This window comes from Manacus vitellinus, unplaced genomic scaffold (genome assembly GCF_001715985.3).
Source record: "Manacus vitellinus isolate BGI_N305 unplaced genomic scaffold, ASM171598v3 scaffold_12_pilon, whole genome shotgun sequence".
Classification (NCBI taxonomy): Eukaryota; Metazoa; Chordata; class Aves; order Passeriformes; family Pipridae; genus Manacus; species Manacus vitellinus.
Window position 1 is genome coordinate 6,306,162 of NW_021938949.1, and position 20,366 is coordinate 6,326,527.

The 20,366-nt window shown below is 47.9% G+C and overlaps 1 protein-coding gene across 8 annotated transcripts in view; it reads left to right on the top strand.

The window, feature by feature from the left end:
- The first annotated feature begins 1,451 nt into the window (after positions 1-1,451).
- RNF216 (ring finger protein 216) overlaps positions 1,452-20,366 on the top strand; it is a 75,273-nt gene continuing 56,358 nt past the window's right edge. The window contains exons 1-7 of one of the 8 annotated variants that reach the window (XM_029957899.1): positions 1,497-1,530; positions 2,189-2,257; positions 10,966-11,069; positions 15,336-15,464; positions 16,584-16,720; positions 17,718-18,587; positions 20,249-20,325. In XM_029957899.1, coding sequence (XP_029813759.1) covers positions 15,398-15,464; positions 16,584-16,720; positions 17,718-18,587; positions 20,249-20,325 — 1,151 coding nt within the window. In that variant the 5' untranslated portion in view covers positions 1,497-1,530; positions 2,189-2,257; positions 10,966-11,069; positions 15,336-15,397. Of the gene's footprint in view, positions 1,531-2,188; positions 2,258-10,965; positions 11,070-11,214; positions 11,333-15,335; positions 15,465-16,583; positions 16,721-17,717; positions 18,588-20,248; positions 20,326-20,366 lie in introns of those variants that run through there. The other 7 variants (XM_029957902.1, XM_029957901.1, XM_029957900.1 and 4 more) reach the window with 7 other exon arrangements.

A 20,366-nucleotide genomic window follows, 5' to 3' on the forward strand; every position in this document is an offset into this window, starting at 1 on the left:
CACGTCCCACCTTGTGCGCGGATACTCTTGGATCTGGCCCGAAGGGAATACAAGGTACAGCTGGTCCGTCAGCACCGCCCTGCCGTGCCCTGATCCTGCTCCTCAGCCTTTACTCTACGCTCAGGGATGTAGGAAAACCACCACTCTGCTCGTGTTTCCAACCGGGAAGAAACGAGACTGTTGGATGGGTGTGAGTGTTCACTTGGGCATTACGTCAGAGGAGACCCTGCTCCACAAAGGCTGCTCCAGGCTCCAGACGGTGCGACCGGCGCTCGCTCAGCAGTTTGTCCTCGCTTCCAGTCGAGGTGGTTCTAAAATCCAGCAGATTCTGTAAATTACTGATCCAGCCACCGGGCCCTCTGGAGCCAGTGCCCAGGTTCAGGGCCGTGTGGTACAGCAAGTTCCCAGAAACACAGTATGGATCTGGTTTTAATTTGTTAATTTTTTGTTGTTGTTGTTGTTGTTCCTCAACCACTTTATAATGTATTTTTTTAATTTATTATTATTTTGTAATGTCATGTTTTAAGTATTGCTGCTATCCTTGTTATTCTTCCCACTGTTTTTATTGCAGATTTATTTTGTGAAAGTTGTACACTAATGTTTCATTTTATGTCTAAATCAAAGTATTTAAAGAAATACTAGTTCTATTTAATGTGGTTATGGAACCAGCTGGAATAAACAGTGATTGTATAGTAGGCTGGACCCAGGAGGTCATGTTCATTTTTGTTACATATGCAATAAACTCACAACTTTAAACTCTTGGTATCCAACAGATTTTTTTTTAAGGGTTGTTAAATTTTTTAAATGTATGGGAATCGAGTGGATAAAGCATGGAAATACAACTGGTTTAACTGATCTATACGGACTGCCCAGATGAAAGTCCTCCCCTGCAGGCAGAACACTTTGTTTCATTCTTCAGGTGATTAATTACCAGCCTCAACCTTTTTCCCTTCTTACCTTATCATTTGCCCTGTTACTTTTCCAAATCCTCAGTTTCCAGAAGGAAATTATGATCTTCCCCTTAACGAGAGCTGGAAGAAGAGTCATTAACGCTGATGAGTCTCTGTTTCTCTGTTGCGGTTTTCTGTAATTATTAATGTTTTGCAAGCGGAGGAGGACGGGTGCGAGTCTGAGTCGAGGACTCGTGTGTCCCCCTTTCAGCAGAGCCCCCACAGGGGGGGCACAGACCCCCATACGAGGTCCCTGTCCCCCCATGGAAGCCCCCGAGGGCTCCCTGTCCCCCCGCCCCCAGGACACACGTGCAGGGCCTGGCCCCGCCCCTTTCCCTCAAGCCCCGCCCCCTCCCCACGAGCACACCTCCCACCCGGCAGGGGCGTGGCGCGGCTCCGCCGGACTCCCTCCCCCTCTCTATGGTAGGTCGGCCGTTCCGGGCCCTCCCGGGCTGCCGTCTCCCGGCGCGCTCTCTCTCTCCGCTGCCTCTCTATGGTGCGGGCGGCGCGGTCACGTGTCGCGGGGCCGGGCGGAAGCGGCGGCAGCGGCGGTTAAATGAAGCGGGGGCCGGAGGGGCCGGTGAGTGTGGGGGGAGCTCCGACACCCCCGCGGGGGTCCGGGAGTGCCGGGGGGGGGGGGGTTCCCCCGGTGCCGCCCGTGCCCGCGGGACCCGAGCGACAGAGAGGGCGTCCCTGGGCCTCGCCGGACCCCCGGCCGGGGCCTGCCCGGGGTGTCCCCCCCACCCCTGAGGGCCCGGTGTCCGTCCCGTCCGTCCATTCAGGGCCGGGTCCTTCCCCTCGCTTCCCTTCAGGGGCAGGTCGTTCTCCCCCTGTTTCCCTTCAGAGCCGGCTCTCCTGTGTCCGTCCGTCCGTCCCCGTGTCCGTCACCACTCCCCCTTCCCCTGAGGCCCTCCCGCTTTCCCTCGGGATCGGGGACACTCTGTCCCGCCTCAGCTTCCCTCAGAACCGAGTCCTTTCCCTTCCCCCTCTTCCCCTCAACGAGTTCAGGGGGTCCCCCCACCCCCTGCCGGCCCTGGGGTCCCTCCCTCCCCCAGCACCGAGGGACACCCCGGTACAGGTGCTGCTCTCCGGGTACCCCGGGCCAGGTGTTTGTATTCGGGAATAAACCGGAGCTGGTGGGGGCAGGAGGATAAAAGGTTGTTCTTCTCTCTTGCCCGTCCCCTACCCCCCCGCGGTGTGGGACCACTCGGTGCCTTTGGGACATCTCGACATTTCAGGTATCTGCCGTGGGAGCTGCTGCAGGAAGGAAACCCAAACACAGCTGTCCCCGGAGCTGAGGGATCTGTGTAAGAGATACTCCTCTTCCTCCTCCTCTTTCCCTCTCTGTTTATCTGAGTGCCGGTTCGGCTCGGTGGAGAGAGAGCAAAGCCTGGAAGTTTTAACACGCTCTGCCTTTACGTGGGGGACGTGTCCAGTGAGTTTTTCTGTCTCTGGAGCTGACCTTGCCCCCCTAGACAGCTGGAGGCAGGTCGGGATCCCACCCGAGGCTTCCGAGGCTGAAGAGCTGTGGTGAACTACAGTGTGTGTGCAAAGAGAGGAGCCCGAGCTCCCCGGGCAGTGCCCACACGGCACCTTGGGGTGGGCAAAAAGGCAACTCTTTAAAACCATTTAAGAGTTGCCCTCATCTCATGGATCCCTGGCCTTGCAGCTGTGCTGGCTGGAGGCCTGGGTGGATAAGGGCTGATTGCACCTGTGGGTCCAGCCCACGGGGTTTTTCTTTTCATCTCACCTGTGCTTTTTTGACCCAGAGTGTTGTCTTTGAGAGTCATCCTGTACTTTACCTTAAGGTCTTACTGAAAGATACTTAGGGTGGTAGTTTTCATGCAAATAAGTTTAGTGGTTCATGGTTTTGTTCGTTTCCTTACAGCTCCTGGAGCAAGGGTCATTTTCTTACATGGTGTTATGGTTTGGTCACTGTGTGAGACCTCTGGTACTTTGAAAGAGAAAAGCTGGTGTTGCTGTGCACTTTTATTTCTGTTTTCAAGGTGTGATGCTGAGGGACTTCAGCTTATTGTCCATGTGCTTTTCACAGCTTTCTTTGTTGTGTTTCTTTCCCATCTCCCTTCCTACCCTATGGAACAGCAGGCTCCTGCTTTGCTTTGGGCAGCAGTTCTGAAGGCAGTCAGTCGTTGCCTTGGTGTCTGAGGGGCACAGGCAGTCCTGGTGCTAAGACCTGTGAGCAGATCCCTCTTTCTCTATTCTGTCTCTGTGGTGGTTGGTTCTTTCTTACAATTTCTGCTCTCTCACCTGATGCACTTTGGAGCTGTCACAGGTTTCCAGCAGTAGCAGTGGAAGAGAAGGCAGGTGTCCCCTATCAGGCATTTAGACTGGCCTTTGCATTCTGAGTTAAGGTGGCCTCTCCTGCTTCCAAAGAGGGACATAAGGGTTTTTCCTCCAGCAACCTGTTTGGAAAGCAAGGGGGGGATGTTTGAGACCCATCATTCTGCAGACTCACATCTCGAGCAGGCTCTGGTACATCCCTGAACAGGTACATGGGAATATGCAGCTCAAACCATGTGGTGGAACCCATTTTCTTTAGGACTTGCAGGATTACAGGGACAGCTTTTAATCCCAGGACTGTGGGATTTACAGCTTTAATATCAGCTTTTAATTTCTAGGGTGAATGCTGTGCAAAAATTCCACTGCCTCACATCAGGCCTTCTGCAATTGTAAACATGTTAATAGATTTCATGTGCTGGGTGTCTGCTGGTGTGACTCGATGTTAATAAACAATCATCTTGACAGGAGTTTGTGCCTTGAATACCAAGACTTGGGAAGGGACTCAGACGCATTTCCTGAAGATCTGTAGACATTCAGCCTGCTTTGTGGTTCTGCATTTTGGTAACAGGCCTTCTTCCATCTCTTTTTCTCCCTTCCTAGGATGTTTTCCTGTTGGCCTGGCTGCAGCTGGGCAGCCAGGGTGCAAAGAGCAGGCCCTGGAAGAGCAGTTGGGGCAGGTGTTATGGGTGATAAGGTACATTCTGGTTTCCAGCGGGGTGCTGGCAGCCTGTTCCAGGGTTGGAGTTTCAGGAGCTGCCTGGGAAGTCCAAATTCCTGGGTAGAGCAGTGCTTTGTCTGCCTGAGAATGCAGTGGGCGTTCCTGCCACCGGGAGCTGGGATCGCTGGCAGCGTGACTTGTGCTTTGAAATTGGACACAAATCACCAAAAAGTCCTGTGGCAAAAATAGGTGGAGCGAGCACGCAATTCCGGGGACTCCAGCACAGCTGGAGAGAGACAGGAAGCACATCCCAGGGGCCAGGAGCTGATTAACAACCGGGAGCAGCACAAACCCAAGTGCGAGAGATGCGGAGCCCTTCGGGTGTTGTTTGGTGCCTGCTGGAAGAAGCTCCCATTCATTGGCTTGGAATGGGTGTCTTATTTTTATTTATATCTTTTTATTGTGAGTGGTTTACTGTGTCACGGCGCTGGGTGTTGGGGCTTGCCACTGGCTGCATTCCTTCTGGGACAGACAGAACTGCACCGCTAATTCCTGTCACTGGAATTTTGGGGATTTTTACAGATGGATTTGGTGTGGAGATATTTTAAGCCTCCATTTACATTATTGAATTCAGGCATCGCTGTAACTGCTTAAAGGCAAGGCAATAATAGTCTCAGAGGTCTGTGTGTGCACTGAAACAATGGTGTGTTTTATTGTTGTTGGTAGATGGGTGGGCTTTTTAAGCTGCTCCATGTAACTGAGATTATTCTTGCTGGGATCTATCCTGGTGGGATAGGTGCCTTTTTAAATACAGTGAGCAGTGGAAGGTGTGAAACACATCTGCCTGCAGACTCCAGCTATCTCCTAGTAGAAGCACAGGAGATAACCTTATTTGTGTAGTGACTGGGAGTTCCTGTGTGTGAAGTGGGGCTGAATAATGTGCTGACCAACATTAGTCTGGAGTAGTTTTGTTTTTAAGCAGGTTACTGGAATGGGGAAGTCTGGGAAATTGGGGAGGAGTAGGCAGAGAAAACAGGAAAAGAGGGGGGGAAAAGCCACTTAGCAGCATCCTGGTGGCTTGAATAAGTTAGCCTTGCCAGAGCACTGAGATGTGAGATAATAAGGAATGTTTCACTGAGCTGGGACAATCTCGTGCTCAGCAGCCTTCATGTCACTTTTATAGAATTTCAGGTTTATTTTGGAATATCTTGGGAGTGATGTTTTTCCTCTGGCTCAGTGCTTAAGAGCTTGCAGTGGTTTAAAGTTTGTAACGATCCTTGAGAAAGCTTAATTCCTGAGGACAGGAAATGATATTCCTTCTGAATGACACCTCTCTCCTAATTACCAGCCCCACTGTGGTTCCCTCCCTGTGTTCATGAGGGGAGCTGTCAGTGCCTGATTAACTAGAAAAAGCATTGGGCTTTGGGGAAAGATTTCAACGCAGGGCAGCTGCTGCCCCGAGTCATGGTGCCACCTCCCAGTGTTCCTGATCCAGGTCAGGGGGAATTTAAATTAAGTGTGGCTTCCTTGCTGGCTTTGGGGAGCCTCACTCCTGTGCTGGTGCTGATGGTGCCTGGCTGCTCCCAAGGTGAGTTTTGGAGGCTGTGGTTGTCTCTTGTAAAGAGAAGCAAAGTTGTTGAGCTGAAATAAAACTGGGAGTGAGTGAATGTGGGTGTCAGGGTGACCTGAAATGTTTTCAGTTGGCTTCAGTGGTGTTGCTCACCCTCGGCCTGCTCCCCCTGTAAGGAGGCCAAGCTACTGTTTGCATTATTCAGAGAAACATTTGGACAGGATCTGTAGAGTCATCACGTGATACCGCTCTGCAGAACAAGGTGATCGGGATTCGCACTAGCTGGAATCTTTGTATGGAGAGTATAAGGATGGAAAACAGCCTCTAGTAATATGTTTTGTCTGAAGCACTCCTTGCACAAGGCTCCTGTGCTGCTTTATCCAGACTGACACGCTCTTACCGAGCTGTGGGCACTGCTCCTGCTGTTCCTTGGAGGAAGGAAGGCAGAGGTTGGTTTGTTGCAGCGTTTGCAAAACTGGAGTTAGGAACAGATTTACACCTCTGCTTCCAAACCCCATCCCAAAGACAGCATGTGTTTTTGTATTTGATAGAGGGGGGAGGGAAAACTCTCCCTAATGCTTCATGTACATGGATTTTTACCTGAAGGCCGGTCATGGAAGGAGCACTGGCCCAGGTACCCCTGGCAGGTGCAAGCTGCTGTTGGCCGAACGCGTTGGGCTGGCAGAGGGAAGGGGCAGCAGTGCTGACAGCTGCCTGCAGCACAGCCACAGTGCTGCTGAGGGCTTTCCTTCCCTCCCTGCTCCGCCATCATGTGCTGTAATGCAATTTGAGGGAGATGACAGCAGCAGCATAATGGGGAGGCAGGAAAAGCAGCTTTCTCTCCCTTTCAGGAAACCAGCAGCACAGGGCGTTTCATCCCTCCCCTGCTGCTGGGATTTCCAGCTACAGATGAGCAAGACCCGTGAGCAGTAACTTGGCTATTGTAAATAGTTCATGTCCTCTCTGTGGGTTGTTAAACCAGAATCCTATTGTAGTGGAGAAGGCTTCATTGTGTATCTACTGGGAGGTACCCTTGGATCTGCCAGGACTAGCACAGACCAGCTTGTAGCAGCTGGAACACACCTTTTCCTTGAACACAGTGTCTGGAGGGTGCTCCTCAGCTGAATGGGCTTGTGTTTATTTAGCACTTCGTGGCTGTTTTTACTCACCTTCCATCCCAGGTGGTTAAATAATCTTTCTGCTATTGCAACACCCAGGAAAGAATTTCTGTTCTGCTGCGTGAAGGCTCAAACCGGTGTTGGACACTTGAGTGCAATGACTAAGGGTGGGCACAGGACTCGCTGCCTGCAAGCAGTGTGTCCTTGGTGAAAGTTCTGACTGCAGCCTGGGCAACCCCTTGGCTGTGGCCCGTGATGGTTTTTGTGTCTTGTGTATGCAAAATGTTTGTTTGCCTTGGGATGATATCGGTGGGTGCCTTGCAGCCTTGTGAATCTGTGTGACTGTGGACCTGGAGAGTTCACGTGCAGTTCTTCTTCCCTTGCTTTTTAGCTGATAATTCACTCATTCATGAACTTTATTGGTCTCAGAAGAGACTCATGCTGGAGGTGGAGCATCTGTAAATCCAGCCACAATCTAATTTCACTGTTCTCAGTTCTCATATAGTGGCACTTGCCTCGAGTGCAACCTCTTTGCTTTTCTGCTCTTTTAGCTCACTCTGCCTAAACCCCACAGTGGCAGTGCCTTGTGATGTGGTGAGCCTGGAAGGCTGCCCTGGGTTTTCACTGCTGAGAGCTTGCTGGGATGGAAATGGCCACAAGGTTACACGTGGCTGCAAACAAAACTAAACCTGATTTTACAAAAGCTGTTGCCAGCCAGCTTGAAAATCTTTTGACACCTGGTTATCTGAGGTGCTGGAGCAGCAAGGACATAGTAGCAGTTCTGTGGGTGCAACATGCAGCTCATTTTTTACCCTTTCCAGCAGAAATTAGTGCAGAGTGTGGCCTTGCTGCCCGGGTGTTGCACCTGCCTTACAATGTTTCTGTTGGTATCTCAGTACATTAGGCTGTTTAACCTTGTTTCACTGTGGAGTGAACTTGGCCTGTTGGCCCATTATGGCTCTAAACTGGCTCTTATACATATTTAAACCTATCAATTTATTGTGTAAAAGCATCTTTCAGAGGCAGTGCCTGACCTTAGAGTAGGAGCACGTGTAGTTTGAGTGTTAGTCAGGTACTGGCTGTGGCCGCAGTTTAAGATCTTCTCCCTGCCTTCAGTTTATTTTCTGTTCTCCCACTTCCACCATGTGGGAGAGAAAGTATCTGATCTGAATGCTGCAAAAACATTTTCCAGGGCATTTCCTTTCAAAGCTCTCAGAAATGCTGGAGGAACTGTGTGAGAGGAGGAGACAAACCGTGGTGTGGGAATGTGACCACCTTAAGTAGGCATTGCAGTGGAGCCCTTCTGAACTTGAAGCCACAGCTTCTGGCCACTGACCTTTGGAATTATGGCAAGTGCAGATGCTTAACATGGCTCTAAAAAAAGGGCATGGCTGTAATAACCAGAGTATGTGACCTGTGAGGTCATTCTTTCTGGAAGTCCCTCTCTCTGGGATGTTTGACACCTGGAATGGTCGGTGGCAGGCTTTGAAGTCAGTACTTCTAAAAGCACTGTGCAGATTGACATGGACACCTTCCTTTCAGCTAAGGTGGGCTGCTGCAGTCAGTTGGGTTTTTTCCCTCCTGTGCTACCTCAAGGTCAAGTCTCACCTTTTGTGTTGTCAGCAGCTTTGTGAATGAGGTGAGGTGTGATATGCTTGAAAGCAAAGTTTCTTGTGATAGGGGATATTTTTGTATTTTTATTTTAAGTGTGACCTGCACCTTTCTTTCTACATTTGTTCCTGGTGGTTTGTTATGCCTTTTTTTTTTTTTTTTTTTTTCTGGAGCACAACTTCCCAAGTGCAGTTTAGATGGTTTCCAAAGTTGGTCTGCTGGGCAGCCTCTCAACATCCAGGATGCCATCACAGATTATCAATCCTTTGTGATTTTAAAGTCCTCTGGCTGGTCCTGGAACTAAACCTGACTCTGTGCTTTCCAACCCTCTTGGCTTTGGTCTAGTTAGTCCCTCGCTGCTGCTTTTCATAGCAGTTTGCTGTTTGTGTGCAGCCTGGCTCTCCCTGCTCCCAGTGCCCCTGCAAACAGGGCTGTGAGCAGAGCAGGCTCTGTGTGAATGTCAATGCCACAGCCTGTCCCAGTAGCCTTAAATCCCTTATTTCTGTTTCCTCTCCAGTGAAAAGCAATGCTGAGATGGTAACCTGAAGGTTCCTGATGATGTGCATCCAACTTTGTTAAATAACTACTTAAAAGGTTGCACTTGGATTTATTTCTTCTTTTAAGCCTTTTAAAGTGAGATTCAGGATCCCTTAAAGAAAAGAAAAAAAGGAAGAAAAACTACTGAGGATTTGGAGAGGAAATGCTTTGGAGAGGAATCCTTTCTCCTGGAGAGCTCTGTGAAGTACAAGTAACAGAGGAGCACTCTGGTGTGTACCCTGGGGCACACAGGGCATTTCTCCTGTTCTTTTCCACGTGGCTGCTGGGTTTGTGGGGAAGGGAAGGCAGCTGCAGTTAATGCTGTGTGGAGCTGTGACAGGTATGTGCAGCTCCTGGAGCTCTGTGTGGTGTCTGAGTCAGGGCACTGCTCAAAGGACACGTGAATTCAGGGAAAGAAAACTGGAAGTAAAACTTGCTCTGGAAGCGACAGAGCTGCAAGTCACATGGCTTCACATGCTGTTGCATTCCCCTCCACCCTTATACCACAAAATCAGAATAAATCAGTTCTTTAAAATGATGGTTTGGGAGACAGGCTCTGTGAGCCCAGCGAGGCCGGGTTTGTGTGTATGTGCTGTAGCCAAGGGCTGAGCTGCTGGTGCCTGAATTGTTGCTTGAACATGAAATGCCAAGCTGGCACCTGTGTTTGTGATGTGGGAGGGAGGTTTTGGATTTAGGGGATTATACTGGATGATCTTGCACATGCCAGGCAGAGTACTGCCCTTAACAGGAACTAACTGCAGGGACGCCTCTTCCTCTCAGAGCCTCGAATTTTCACTTTGCACATAAAATGAGCTGCTCAAGGCGATGGCATTATCTCTCCTTTCCAACCAGACTTTGTCAATTCAACTTTTTTCAGAACTCAGTTCGATAGGAGAGGCAAATGACTGATCCAGAGCTCCCCACCTCTTGTGCAGAGAGTGGTTTTTTTGCCTGTATCAAAATGAGGAGTCTCATGCTGGTCAGGGAGATGTGATGACACAGAACCCTTCTTTTAGCAGGACTGACAGGGGTCGTGGGAAGGCACTCAAGTGTCCAGCTGCTGACCTTGATGCCAGTCACCAGGGAATAGCTCAAAGGAATCTGAAACTTTCAGTTAAGTTGCCCAGTAGTGAAAAACGAATGCAGCTGTTGCAAGACATTGTACATTTTAGAGAGGAGCTCACAGAGAAGAGATTTTGCCAGGAAAGTGCAAATATTTTGCAGGTTTGGGGAGGAAAACTGGTGTCAATGTATGTGGCCCACTGTTAGGTGAATTAGGTAAAACTGGGCAGATTGCTTTCCTCTTGTACTTTGTGGTTTAGATGCAATAAAAATGGCAATTGGGTACTTAAAAAATTATTATTAAGTGATACTGTGACCTTAACGGAATGATGAACTGCAAATAAGGTTGATGTGAAGTCTTGTGATGTACAGGCAGTCAGGATATTTCCTGTAAGTCCTGAGTGGAGTTACAAAATGGGGAAAAATCTGGTTGGGGATTTGAAGCCAAGTAATCTCTAAATATCTGCTCTCTTGATTGCTCCTGAGTAAGCAACTCTCATTAGTCTGGAGCAGTGACACATAGATGTGGCTCATCCCCTGTTAATCCACAGACCCTCTCACATCAGAGTCTCCTGATGTGATCTGAGTATCTGCTGCTGACTCTGCAGTGACCAGTGGTGAGCCTGGGTGGAAAGAACATTGCTTCCTTCACTGCTTTTCTTCCTAGGTAAGAAAGGGTGAGGAATAAGGAACTAGAAGCTGTGGTTGCTTCCAGAAAAGCTTGATGATTCATCCCTCTTGTCCCTCTTCATAATGTCCACCTCTGGCTCTGTCCCTTTGGGAGATGTGATGCTGTGACTGTAACTGCCTTGGAATAGCAAACGGGATTCGTTTGTGCCCAGCAGTTCTTGTTGGGCTTGTGATCAGGGGATTTCTGATTTTTGCTTGGGATGATGCCACTTAACACGATAAACCACTGTTAAACTCTCCCTGCTTTTGCTCAGTGACTCTTAACAAGGAGCAGCCCCCAGCAAATTGTGAACCCTTTGAAATATTTCGGTGAAATGCTTGACAGTAAGTCAGGCTGGTTTATTTCCCTTCTGTCGTGCCTTTTTTTTTTTTTTTTTTTTTACATTTTTTAAGGACTGAATTTTTCGCTTTTCATTTTGCTGGTTGTCACAAGCCATGCATTATTTAAGTAGCTTCTCTTTGTTTTAGCAGCTTGAAACGAGCCAGGAATTCACCTTGCTCGCAGGCTACCAGCAGACACATTTGCTGCCCGCAGGCACAAAGTAGGAGTTGATGCTCTTCTGTCAATGTAGGTGAGCAACAGTGGTATTGCTGTGTGGGGGAGAGGCTAAAACACAGTGATTTGATGTTGCTGACATCTCTTTCAAGTTGCTCTTTTTTTTTTTTTTTTTTTTTTTTTCCCCCCCCACTCTTCCCCCTGTTCGTTTTGGATCCCAATTCCTACCTCCCCTGCAGTGCTTTCTGTCTGGTCCTGTTGCCTTGAGCTGGAGCCAGGAAAGAACACTTTGAGTCTAGTCCCATCTTGGGTATGTGGGAGTTCAAGATTTCAAATGCTGTAAGTGGGGGGTAAAATACATTACACTGTAAGGAGGGGGGGGGTCTCCCCTTGACTGTCATTTTAAATACCAGCACCATCTGAAGATGCTCATCACAGCACAAATGTGAGGTGGAGGGAGCAGATTTGAGTTCTGCTCCAGTTACTGCAGCCCAGAAACTCCTCCATATACCAGGAGATTAAATATATGCACAGCACTGATGGTGCCTATTTTTAGGTTAGGCTAAAAATATGTAATGTGGTGTTTGAAAGGATTTTGCCTGGGTTTTGGAAATCCTTGTGTAAGCATTCTGTGTGCTCCCGAGACCTGCTTCACCTCACAGCAGCTGATCCGTTAAGTCACAGCAGTGGTTGGGACCAGTGGTTTTGTGGATTATATTTTTGCATGTTTGAGGAGCTTGTCGGGAAGTACATGTGACTTCAGCTGTCAGTCTGAGGTCTAATCAGTTCAGAGGACTGTTACAGGTAAATCCCTGATGGTCTCTGGTTTTCCCAGTAGCTGTTCTGTTAATGGGTCCTTCTCCTCTCAAACTGCTGTAGGAAAATCCATAATGGGGAGGATTTTATTGCCCGTGCAGTGACATAACTCGAATGTGCAGCATCAGAGGGTGGTTGGGCACTGAACAGGCTCCCCAGGGCTGCCAGAGCTCAAGGAGCATTTGGACAACACTCTCAGGCACAGGGTGGGATGGTTGGGGTGTCCTGTGCAGGGCCAGGAGTTGGACTGGATGATCCTTGTGGGCCCCTTCCACCTCAGGATATTCTGTGATTCTGAACCATGAATATGTGGAGTAATATGAAAAGTGGAGGTGAAATTGGGTGGAACTGGGGTGATCTTCACTGCACTGTCAATCTTAGAAGTCATGATGAATTTTGTGTCACCTGGATACTGTATAGGGATTCCAGTCCCAAATCCAGCTTGATGTGCTATAGTGCAGGTGGGAACCTTTTAAGAAAAAAAGAAAAACTAAAAAGCTTGCAAAATGTTTATCTGGCTGCTGCCAGGTCCTTTGCTTTTAAAACAGCTCTAGTTTCCTGTCCTTGACTGTGTTGCAGAAAAGCTGATGGGCATGTTAGAGCTTGCTTATAGGTAGCCTTATTCTTTACCTATAAATAGACACTGAAATCACTGAGGTAGCATGGAATAGCTTCTTTCCATCTGTCTTCCTTGCTTTTTTATTGTTGTTTATGTAGGGCAAGACCCCAGGGTGGCTTTGATCTTGTTACTTCACATTCTTGGCGGCCTGGTGCTATAAACATGAATAAACTTCTTATTCATGCCACTAGATGGAACTGGCCCATGCTTATAGATATTTGTTTAAACTTCAGCTCTGTACTGAGTATTGACAAAATGAATTGCTAGCTCTTGGTGGAAGTTTGGCTTTTACCCTCAAAGCAGGGCTTTATTAAGCTCCTTGGGTTTTTATTCAGTCTGTTTTGAAGCAGAAAGAATTGCCAGTTCTTTCCAGGCTTGGCTCTTTTTTTTGTTGCTTTGACTGTGTATACTGTTAATGCTATTTATTATATTCCTGCTTTTAAATCACCATGAGTCTGTTGGTGATGTGTGCACGTTTTTGTCTTGTATGAGAGGGTAGACAGTTTTTTGTCCCAAATTTAATTTCAGAGTATTTCCTGTACCCCTTTCTCAATGCTGAAGGTTGAAGTGTGCAAGCTCCTCTCTACAGGATCGGAGTAGCTTGTAGAAAATACAACCTTAATATGTCTTGTGGCTTATCCATCATTCCTGTATGTGAACAGCTGGGGTTTAGCCAGCATTGAACAAAGCACCATTTGAGCTGTTTAGGAGAAGATTTTTTTGGTGGCTGTGCTGAGCACTTGCAGTGTCATCCCACCCTCATTACCTGCACACCCAGCCCTGCTAACCACATGTCCCTGAAGGGGAGGAATATCCAGCCACTTAGCTCTGCTTGGAGCAGATCCGAGCAGACACCTGTCCAGCCTCTGTCTGCACTGCTTGATGCTCTGAGAGCTGATTTGTGGCTTTCACAAATGTCCTTGTTCCTCCCCAGCCAGCCTGCAAGTGCTGCTTCGCAGTGTTTGCTCGGTGACCTTGGCCACGCTGGTCCCATCTGTGCCTCCATTTCTCTGTATTTTAAATGGCAAGAAGCGTGTTGGTTTTGTTTGCTAAATGACTCAGAGAGCTAAGGATGGAAGAGTAATAACACAGGACTAGGTGGTAGCTATTCCTGAGCACCAGGGAAAATACAACTGTAATAATGTGGGTGTGACCTTTTAGAAAGGCCAGGGTTTTCACCAAGCACACTTACAGTGACCCAGCTCCCAAGCACCTGCCTGCAATGATGAGAACAGTGCTTTCATGCCATTCTGGCAAATAAAGTAAGATTTGTTTCTCCTTATAAGGCAGAAGCTGAAGAACCTGGTGGAAATGCTGCCGAAATCTTGTTTTTCAGACACTTTCAAAGCATCACTGTACCCATGATAATCTTGGAGTTGCTTGCTGGGACCAGGGTGTGCTGCTGAGGTCTCAGGGCTCAGTACAGAGGTGGTTGCATATTTGTGGTAATGCTGGTTAGAAGAGGCCTCTGCAGTTCCCTCACCCAATGTCCCACTAAATTTGGACCATCACCAGTTCAGGGATCAGGTGAGCATGACTGTTTGTAGCCAAGCCATGGCTGTTTGTAGCCAAGCCTTGAAACCTCTCTGCTGGAGGTTCCCTCTGGAAAAGGCTGCTTCAGGCACTGAGCTGAGCTGCTGAGCTTTCTTAAGTGCTAAATTATACATTTTTATTATTATTATTGTATCCTGTGCATCTGAACTGATTTCTTCATTTTACTGCCCTAGCTGCAACTCCTGTTCCCTGCAGGGGATGTTAAGTAGAATTACTGAGGAGGAATTTATACTGCTCTTGTGTACTAGCAAACAGGATTTTTATAGCAGACCCATCATTTTCTTCCAACTTATGCATCAGTAAATATTTAATAGTACAGATTCCTCTGTGCTGCAATAAGGAGATGAATACTTTTCAATAAAAAGACTTTCTTCATTCTCCTTCCAGTGATCAAATTGTGCTCAGAGTTTCTGCATCTGTTCAGCCTCTCCATGATAGGGATTGAGAGCTATAAGCTGACAGAGCATAAAATGGAAACCTCCTGTTCAGGTTGCAGTGATTCCTCTGCCCCTCTAATCCTGTTTGGGAGCCTCTGGTTCATTGTGCCTCTCTGAGAACAGGCTGGGGTAGCAACATTTAGTCCCAAAAGCTCAGTCCTGTGAAGGAACCTGATTCCTGTCATGTTCTCCTTTCTGGATTGAGAGCAGATGGTGTATCCTGGAATTTGTACCAAACACTCACTGTAAATCAGGGAAATCTCTTCTTTAGGATAGCAGATGGTGGCAGGAACGTGTGCTCTGTAATGTGACTTGTTCCATACTGCCCTGCCAGGGGTGCAGCTTCCTTCTGACATGCCAGTAACGTGGGTGTTGTGGAAGTGAGCTCGACTTCATGGCATTAAGGGTGGCAGGGGTGGTTGTAATAACATCAGCTGGGATGTTTGAGATGCAGGTTTAGGTGGAGCTGCCCTGTGACTGCTCAGGCAAGGGGCTTTTGCCCCTCTCTCCAGTTGATGGTGGAAGGAACACTGCTGTGTGGATTGGTACATCAAGTTTTGGACTTACTGGAAACAGAATATCCATATATGGGGAGGGGTCGAGTCCTGTCTGGACAGAACTGCATCTCTCCTCACTTTGTGATTGCACAGCTGTAAGAATCTTCATGTCTTCTCCAGAGAAACTTCTCGGGCCTGATTGCACTCTTCAGTTGACTTTCTTAACTTTTGGAACAGAAAATAGACATGTCTGCTCTTAGATACTGAGAAGGGGGTACAGAAAAATATCCTCATGATGAGACTGAGCTGGAAGAGCCAGGAGAAGCCCCAAAATGTTCTAGTGGCCTAGTCTTGAGGAAGTCTGCTTAGGGTGCCCTTGAGTTTGCCTTACCCTCTCCTGGTTTTATTTTACCTTCTAGTTCCTCATGTGAGCCTGCCTGCCATGCCTGGGCACTGACACTTGTGGGTACAGCTGTTTAAAATGGCAGAGAGAGGTGGGAATGAAGAAGTGATTAACTTGAACAGCTTCCGCAGTCACAGAGGGAAAGGTGAGTACTGAGTTGTGCCTATTTCCAAAACTCTGCTTACAATCATCAGGATTCAGAGTCACTAAACTCTCAGGAGTGCCGTTGCTGGGAACTGCTGGTGGTGTGTTCTGTCCTGTCACACGCTGCTCTGTTACACTGACTTAGCCACCTCCAGAAAGCTCTTTCATGTTATGCAGGCATGCAAAATATTTGGCTCTTGTCTTTCTCATGTTGTACTGCCTTAAGGGAGATTGCTAACTTCGTGGGAACACCATGTGGAGGTGTTTCAGCAGATCCAAGGAGGATCCATCCTCCTGAGGTCCCCACAGGAGAGAGACTGGCTGTGCATTTGTGCCCTCGTAGGGCTGTGTGCATTGGCACCCGTTCCTCCAAGAGTGCAATTCAAAATTATGCCTTCTCCGTATGCCTGAAAGGTGATAAATGAATACTCATGCTAAAAAATACACCAAAACTTGTCAAAATTGAGGAAAAGCATAGTTGTATGTTCTCTCTGTAGTACAGAAACCCCGTTTCTGCCTTGAATATATCACTTGTGTTCAGTAGCATCTATATTCCACTCTTGACAGACCTTGAGGACAAGGTTGTCATCTAATAGAAGGATATCTTCTGCACCCACAGCCACAGGCCCTATCTCAGCCCTGCATAAAGCACTCCTGCAAATTCTCACTCTTCCAGAAGAGGCCAAATTGCACAGAGAACCTTATCTCTCTGCTAAAATGCTCTGCACATTAGTAAAAGAAATTGCAGTGCCCCCGAGGTACTGAAAGTTCAGGACTTCTCTGCAGAAGTATGGCTTGTTCAGAGTAACATCTGCAGCACCTTGACTTGTGCTGAAGTTTGGGATAGAAGACCCTCTTCATGAGTGCCAGTGACTGTTCCTGCAGGTGCTGTTGTGGTCAGCTGGGGCTGTGCAGGCATTTTGCTCAGGGGCTGGGGAGGGAGGAGTGACTGTAAGAGTAACTTGCAGAGGGATCAGTGACCTCCGAGTGCTTCTTCCCTGTTGCTGCAGTGCAGATGTGGAGATGGCTCTTTCAGGTGTTTTGGTGCTACATGTGCCCTGTAAATTCCAGTTTTACCTTGAGCAAAGAGCTAATTTCAGCTTTACTTGCTGTTCTGCAGACTGGATAGACCGCAGGGACGAAGGCCTTATCACAATATCAGATTCCTCGGATGAAGAATTGCCTTTGTTGCTGGAAACGCCAGAAAAGCAGCAGCCTGAGGAGGATGATGATGATGACGTGTTCATCTTGGCAGAGGTAATTTTTCATTCTTGTAGCTGCTCTGCTTTGTTCATGGCCTGTATAGCTAAGTCTTGTGCAAACATCTGATGCATTCCTCTGAGTCCTGTGTGGTTATAGCAATCTACTTAGGATGCCTGAAATAATGTTGAAATGATGGGGTTTTGCTGGCTTTATTTAATCATATTTGGGCACAAGAGAGGAGAACTAGATTGTTAAACTACATTGTAGCTGAAGTTCTACTTAACCAAGGTTGTAGCTCCCATAAAGTTGTGTGTCTGAATCCAGAGGTGGTGTGTTGTGTAAGAGGACTTGATCTTCCATAGAAGGTGGGTTTTCAATCCATGCCTTGTTTGATTTATATGCACACCTTGTATGCTTAATATTCCTCTATGCTATTTGCATTCATGTTGGGCTGTTGCATGCACTTATATTTTTGCAGCATTTCTTATCTATATTATCTTGAGAATATATTCCACTTTTGTATTAAATTAACCAAAAGCATTGAGAAAATAGGTTGCAAAGCTGAGCCTTCTGTTTCTTAGTTGAAAACAGTAGCAGAGAACACTCAGGCTCTGTTGGCATACAGCAGTCTGTCTGCCAGAGGCAAGAACAAGGCCAGAGATTAATGTTTTGAGCTTTGGTTCCTGCTTGTTTAAATAAGTTGGTGAGAAGACAAATATGTCATCAGTTAGTTCCATGTTCCCAGACTATTTTACTGGGAGGGAAGTGGATACTGAGATGAGCTTAGGAATTTGTTCCACTCTGAAAGTCCTGTGCATCCTCAGTTCTGCCCAGATTTTCTCTTAGCACCTGGGGACAGGCTGAGGGTGGAGTGAAACAAAGTGAAACAAAGATGTGTGAGTTGCAGTTTTGTGCCTTATTAAGCATCTTGCTAAACAGACTCTGTATCTGCTTCCCATCAGACGTTTGATTAGATGCAAAAGCATCTGAAACAAGGATTCTGACATGCAGACAGGAATTCCTACTTACCCCTTGTCTGTGTTCTTTTCAGACCCCGAAGCATCAGCAGCCTCTGCGTGCCAATGTCATCAGACCTGCTGCTCCATGGCAGGGTGCAAGCACTGGGGGAGAAGGAGGATCTGAAAGTGCTGCTGAGCCCTCGAGGAGCACAGATCTGCAGGATTCAGCCCTGAGGAGCACGGATCTGCAGGATTCAGCCCTGCTGTGCCAGGGAGACGGGTATAATCGTGTGGTGGAGGGCAGTGCTGGACCAAGCAGGGATGACAGTGTGAACTTGGCACTGCAGCAGGCTGGACCCTCTGAGCTTAATGGCCCCAGCTTTGAACTTACAAGTAAGCAGGAGCCTGGTCCCAGTTTGGTGCTACCAGTAAAGATGAGTCCACAGCCTCTAGTTAACACAGAAACTGTGAGTCTGGAGAATGCAGACCTTCCAGCACAAGAGGAGGAAAAGGTGGAAGCCCGGGAATGGCGAGAGAACGTGGAGACAGAGCAAAACCTCGAAGGAACAGCTGCTGCAACCAGCACGGACCAGGAGAACAGCCAGCTGGGACACCGGTACTTCCCGATGCCGGAAGACGAGCCACGTGCTGTAGCAAATGGTTGTGCTCCTCAGCAAGGGCAGCCAGAGGCAGATCCAGGATCTTTGAGGGCTTATGGAGAGAAGGCTCCTGGGCCAGCCTTCCCCCGGCCGGAGCCACAGCAGGACGGGATTCCAGGCCCTGCTTCTCCCCAGCCGGCGCATCCGCCCGAGGAGACGGGTCAGCAGGGAGGGAGGGACAACGAGCAGCCAGGCCCGGCCTTCCCCGCACAGGGCTCTCAGGAACTTGGCTCCAGCAACGTGCCAGAACAAGGAGCTGCTGGGCAGGAGCAGGACCTCACTGCACTGCTCATCAGAGAGACAGTGAGTATTCCCAGGGCTCGTTTGCCTCCTGTGTGTGTGATGCTTTCAGGCAGGTTTTTCAAGGTGTGTATAGTGTCACGTGCTCAGAGCACAGCCCTGGTGGCTCCAGCTGCTGGTCCTCGTTGCTTTGGCTGATGCTCAGCCATGCACCAGGTGAGGAGCATGTGATGAACTGTCTTGGAAAACTGTAGTTTGGGGTGAAATAACATGGGTTGGTTCCCTGAAAGGCTTCTGCCCTGTTGGATCTGCTGGTTTGGTTTTGTTTGGCTGATTCCTAACACAACTCTGCAGAGCTGTTTTAGGAATGGATGTAAAGCTAACTGAGCAAACCTGAGACCCCAAACACTGGCAAAGGGATAGAGGGTGGGTTAGAGAAAGCTTAGAGACACGTGGCTGAGAACTGACTGTGACTGTTTTCAGCTGCCTCTCCTGCAGTAGTTTGGTCTGTGGCCAAGGGGTAATAGTTGCCCTTGCAGTGTGGATTTCCAAGCAGTAGCACTGAGGGATAAGATAACTGGATAAGCAGCATGAGGACTCATGTATGTTAACTCCACATGCTCCTTGCTGACTCTGCATGTGAAGGTTGGCATGAGGGGTACTGACTACTTAATCACCAAGAAGGGCACTCCTTATCTGTTGGTATATTCAGCAGCTTGGGCAACATGCTGTAAATTTGAAAAATAAAGTAAAATAAGAATGTGGTGATTCATGTGTCTAATGTTTGCACACTCCTCCCCTTGATTGCTAGGGAGGAAGGATCCCTCTTGATGCCTTATTGAGTATTTTTTTGCAAACAAGCTTATTCTACTGCATCTATATCTTACACCACCCTCAGCCCTTCCAGGTCTTTCCTCTACATCCCATATCTGATTCTACTTGGGAAAACTGGAGGTTGAGGAAAATATCTTTTTTTCTATTTTTTTCTACTGCTATTTTTTTCCTAGCAGTTCAACAAAATTCAGTTCTTTCCAAGTAAGACCTCGTTGATCAGTGACTTTGTTTGAGATGGGTAAGAAGCTGCTATTGCATTGTCAGGGTTGCTTGACAACCCTGACCAGTCCAGTCTTGTAAAGCAAAATACCACATGGTGCAATCATTTGCAATACTTGTACAGAAATGTGAGAGAGATCAGCAAAGAGTGTTTCTACTATGTGACAAATGCTGGGAGAGCCTTCCCAGAAATGCCAGTAAAGGTTTGTTGTCTGTCCTGGTCTCGTTGCTGGTGTGTCTGGGTGCTTTGGGTGGGTATTTGTGGTGTTGGTTTTTTCCTTTTGGAATGTTGTATTTCAGCACACAATCTAGAACTCCTTAAGGTCTGGCTGAAGGTAAATATTAGCTTTCCTTGTGTTGTAGGTCATACCTCCGTGCCTCCTCTGCTTCCATCGAGTCTGAATCTCTCCTTAGGGCTCGTGGCCTTTCACATCACTACCCACACTCTTCCTTTGAGAAAGAGCTGTTAGCAATCATGGTGTGGAGCAAAGGAAAGCCAGCAGCTTGCAGTAGTCAGGCTGGATGGATGTAAATGGTCTCTTGACTGTTTTGTCCCCAGTCTCAGGAGTGTGCCAGATAATTACCTATAAATCCCTGTCTTTGGTGCTGTTGCTACGTGTGCTACACAGCTCCTCAAATACCTGTGTAACCTTTAGCTTTTCCTACTGTAGGAAGCAAGATTCCCAGATGTGAAGAAGGAATATATTGAAGAATTAATCATCATCAAGAACTGCTATGACTTAAATGTGTAAGTACAGAGCCAGGAACCACAATGTGTCCTACAACCTG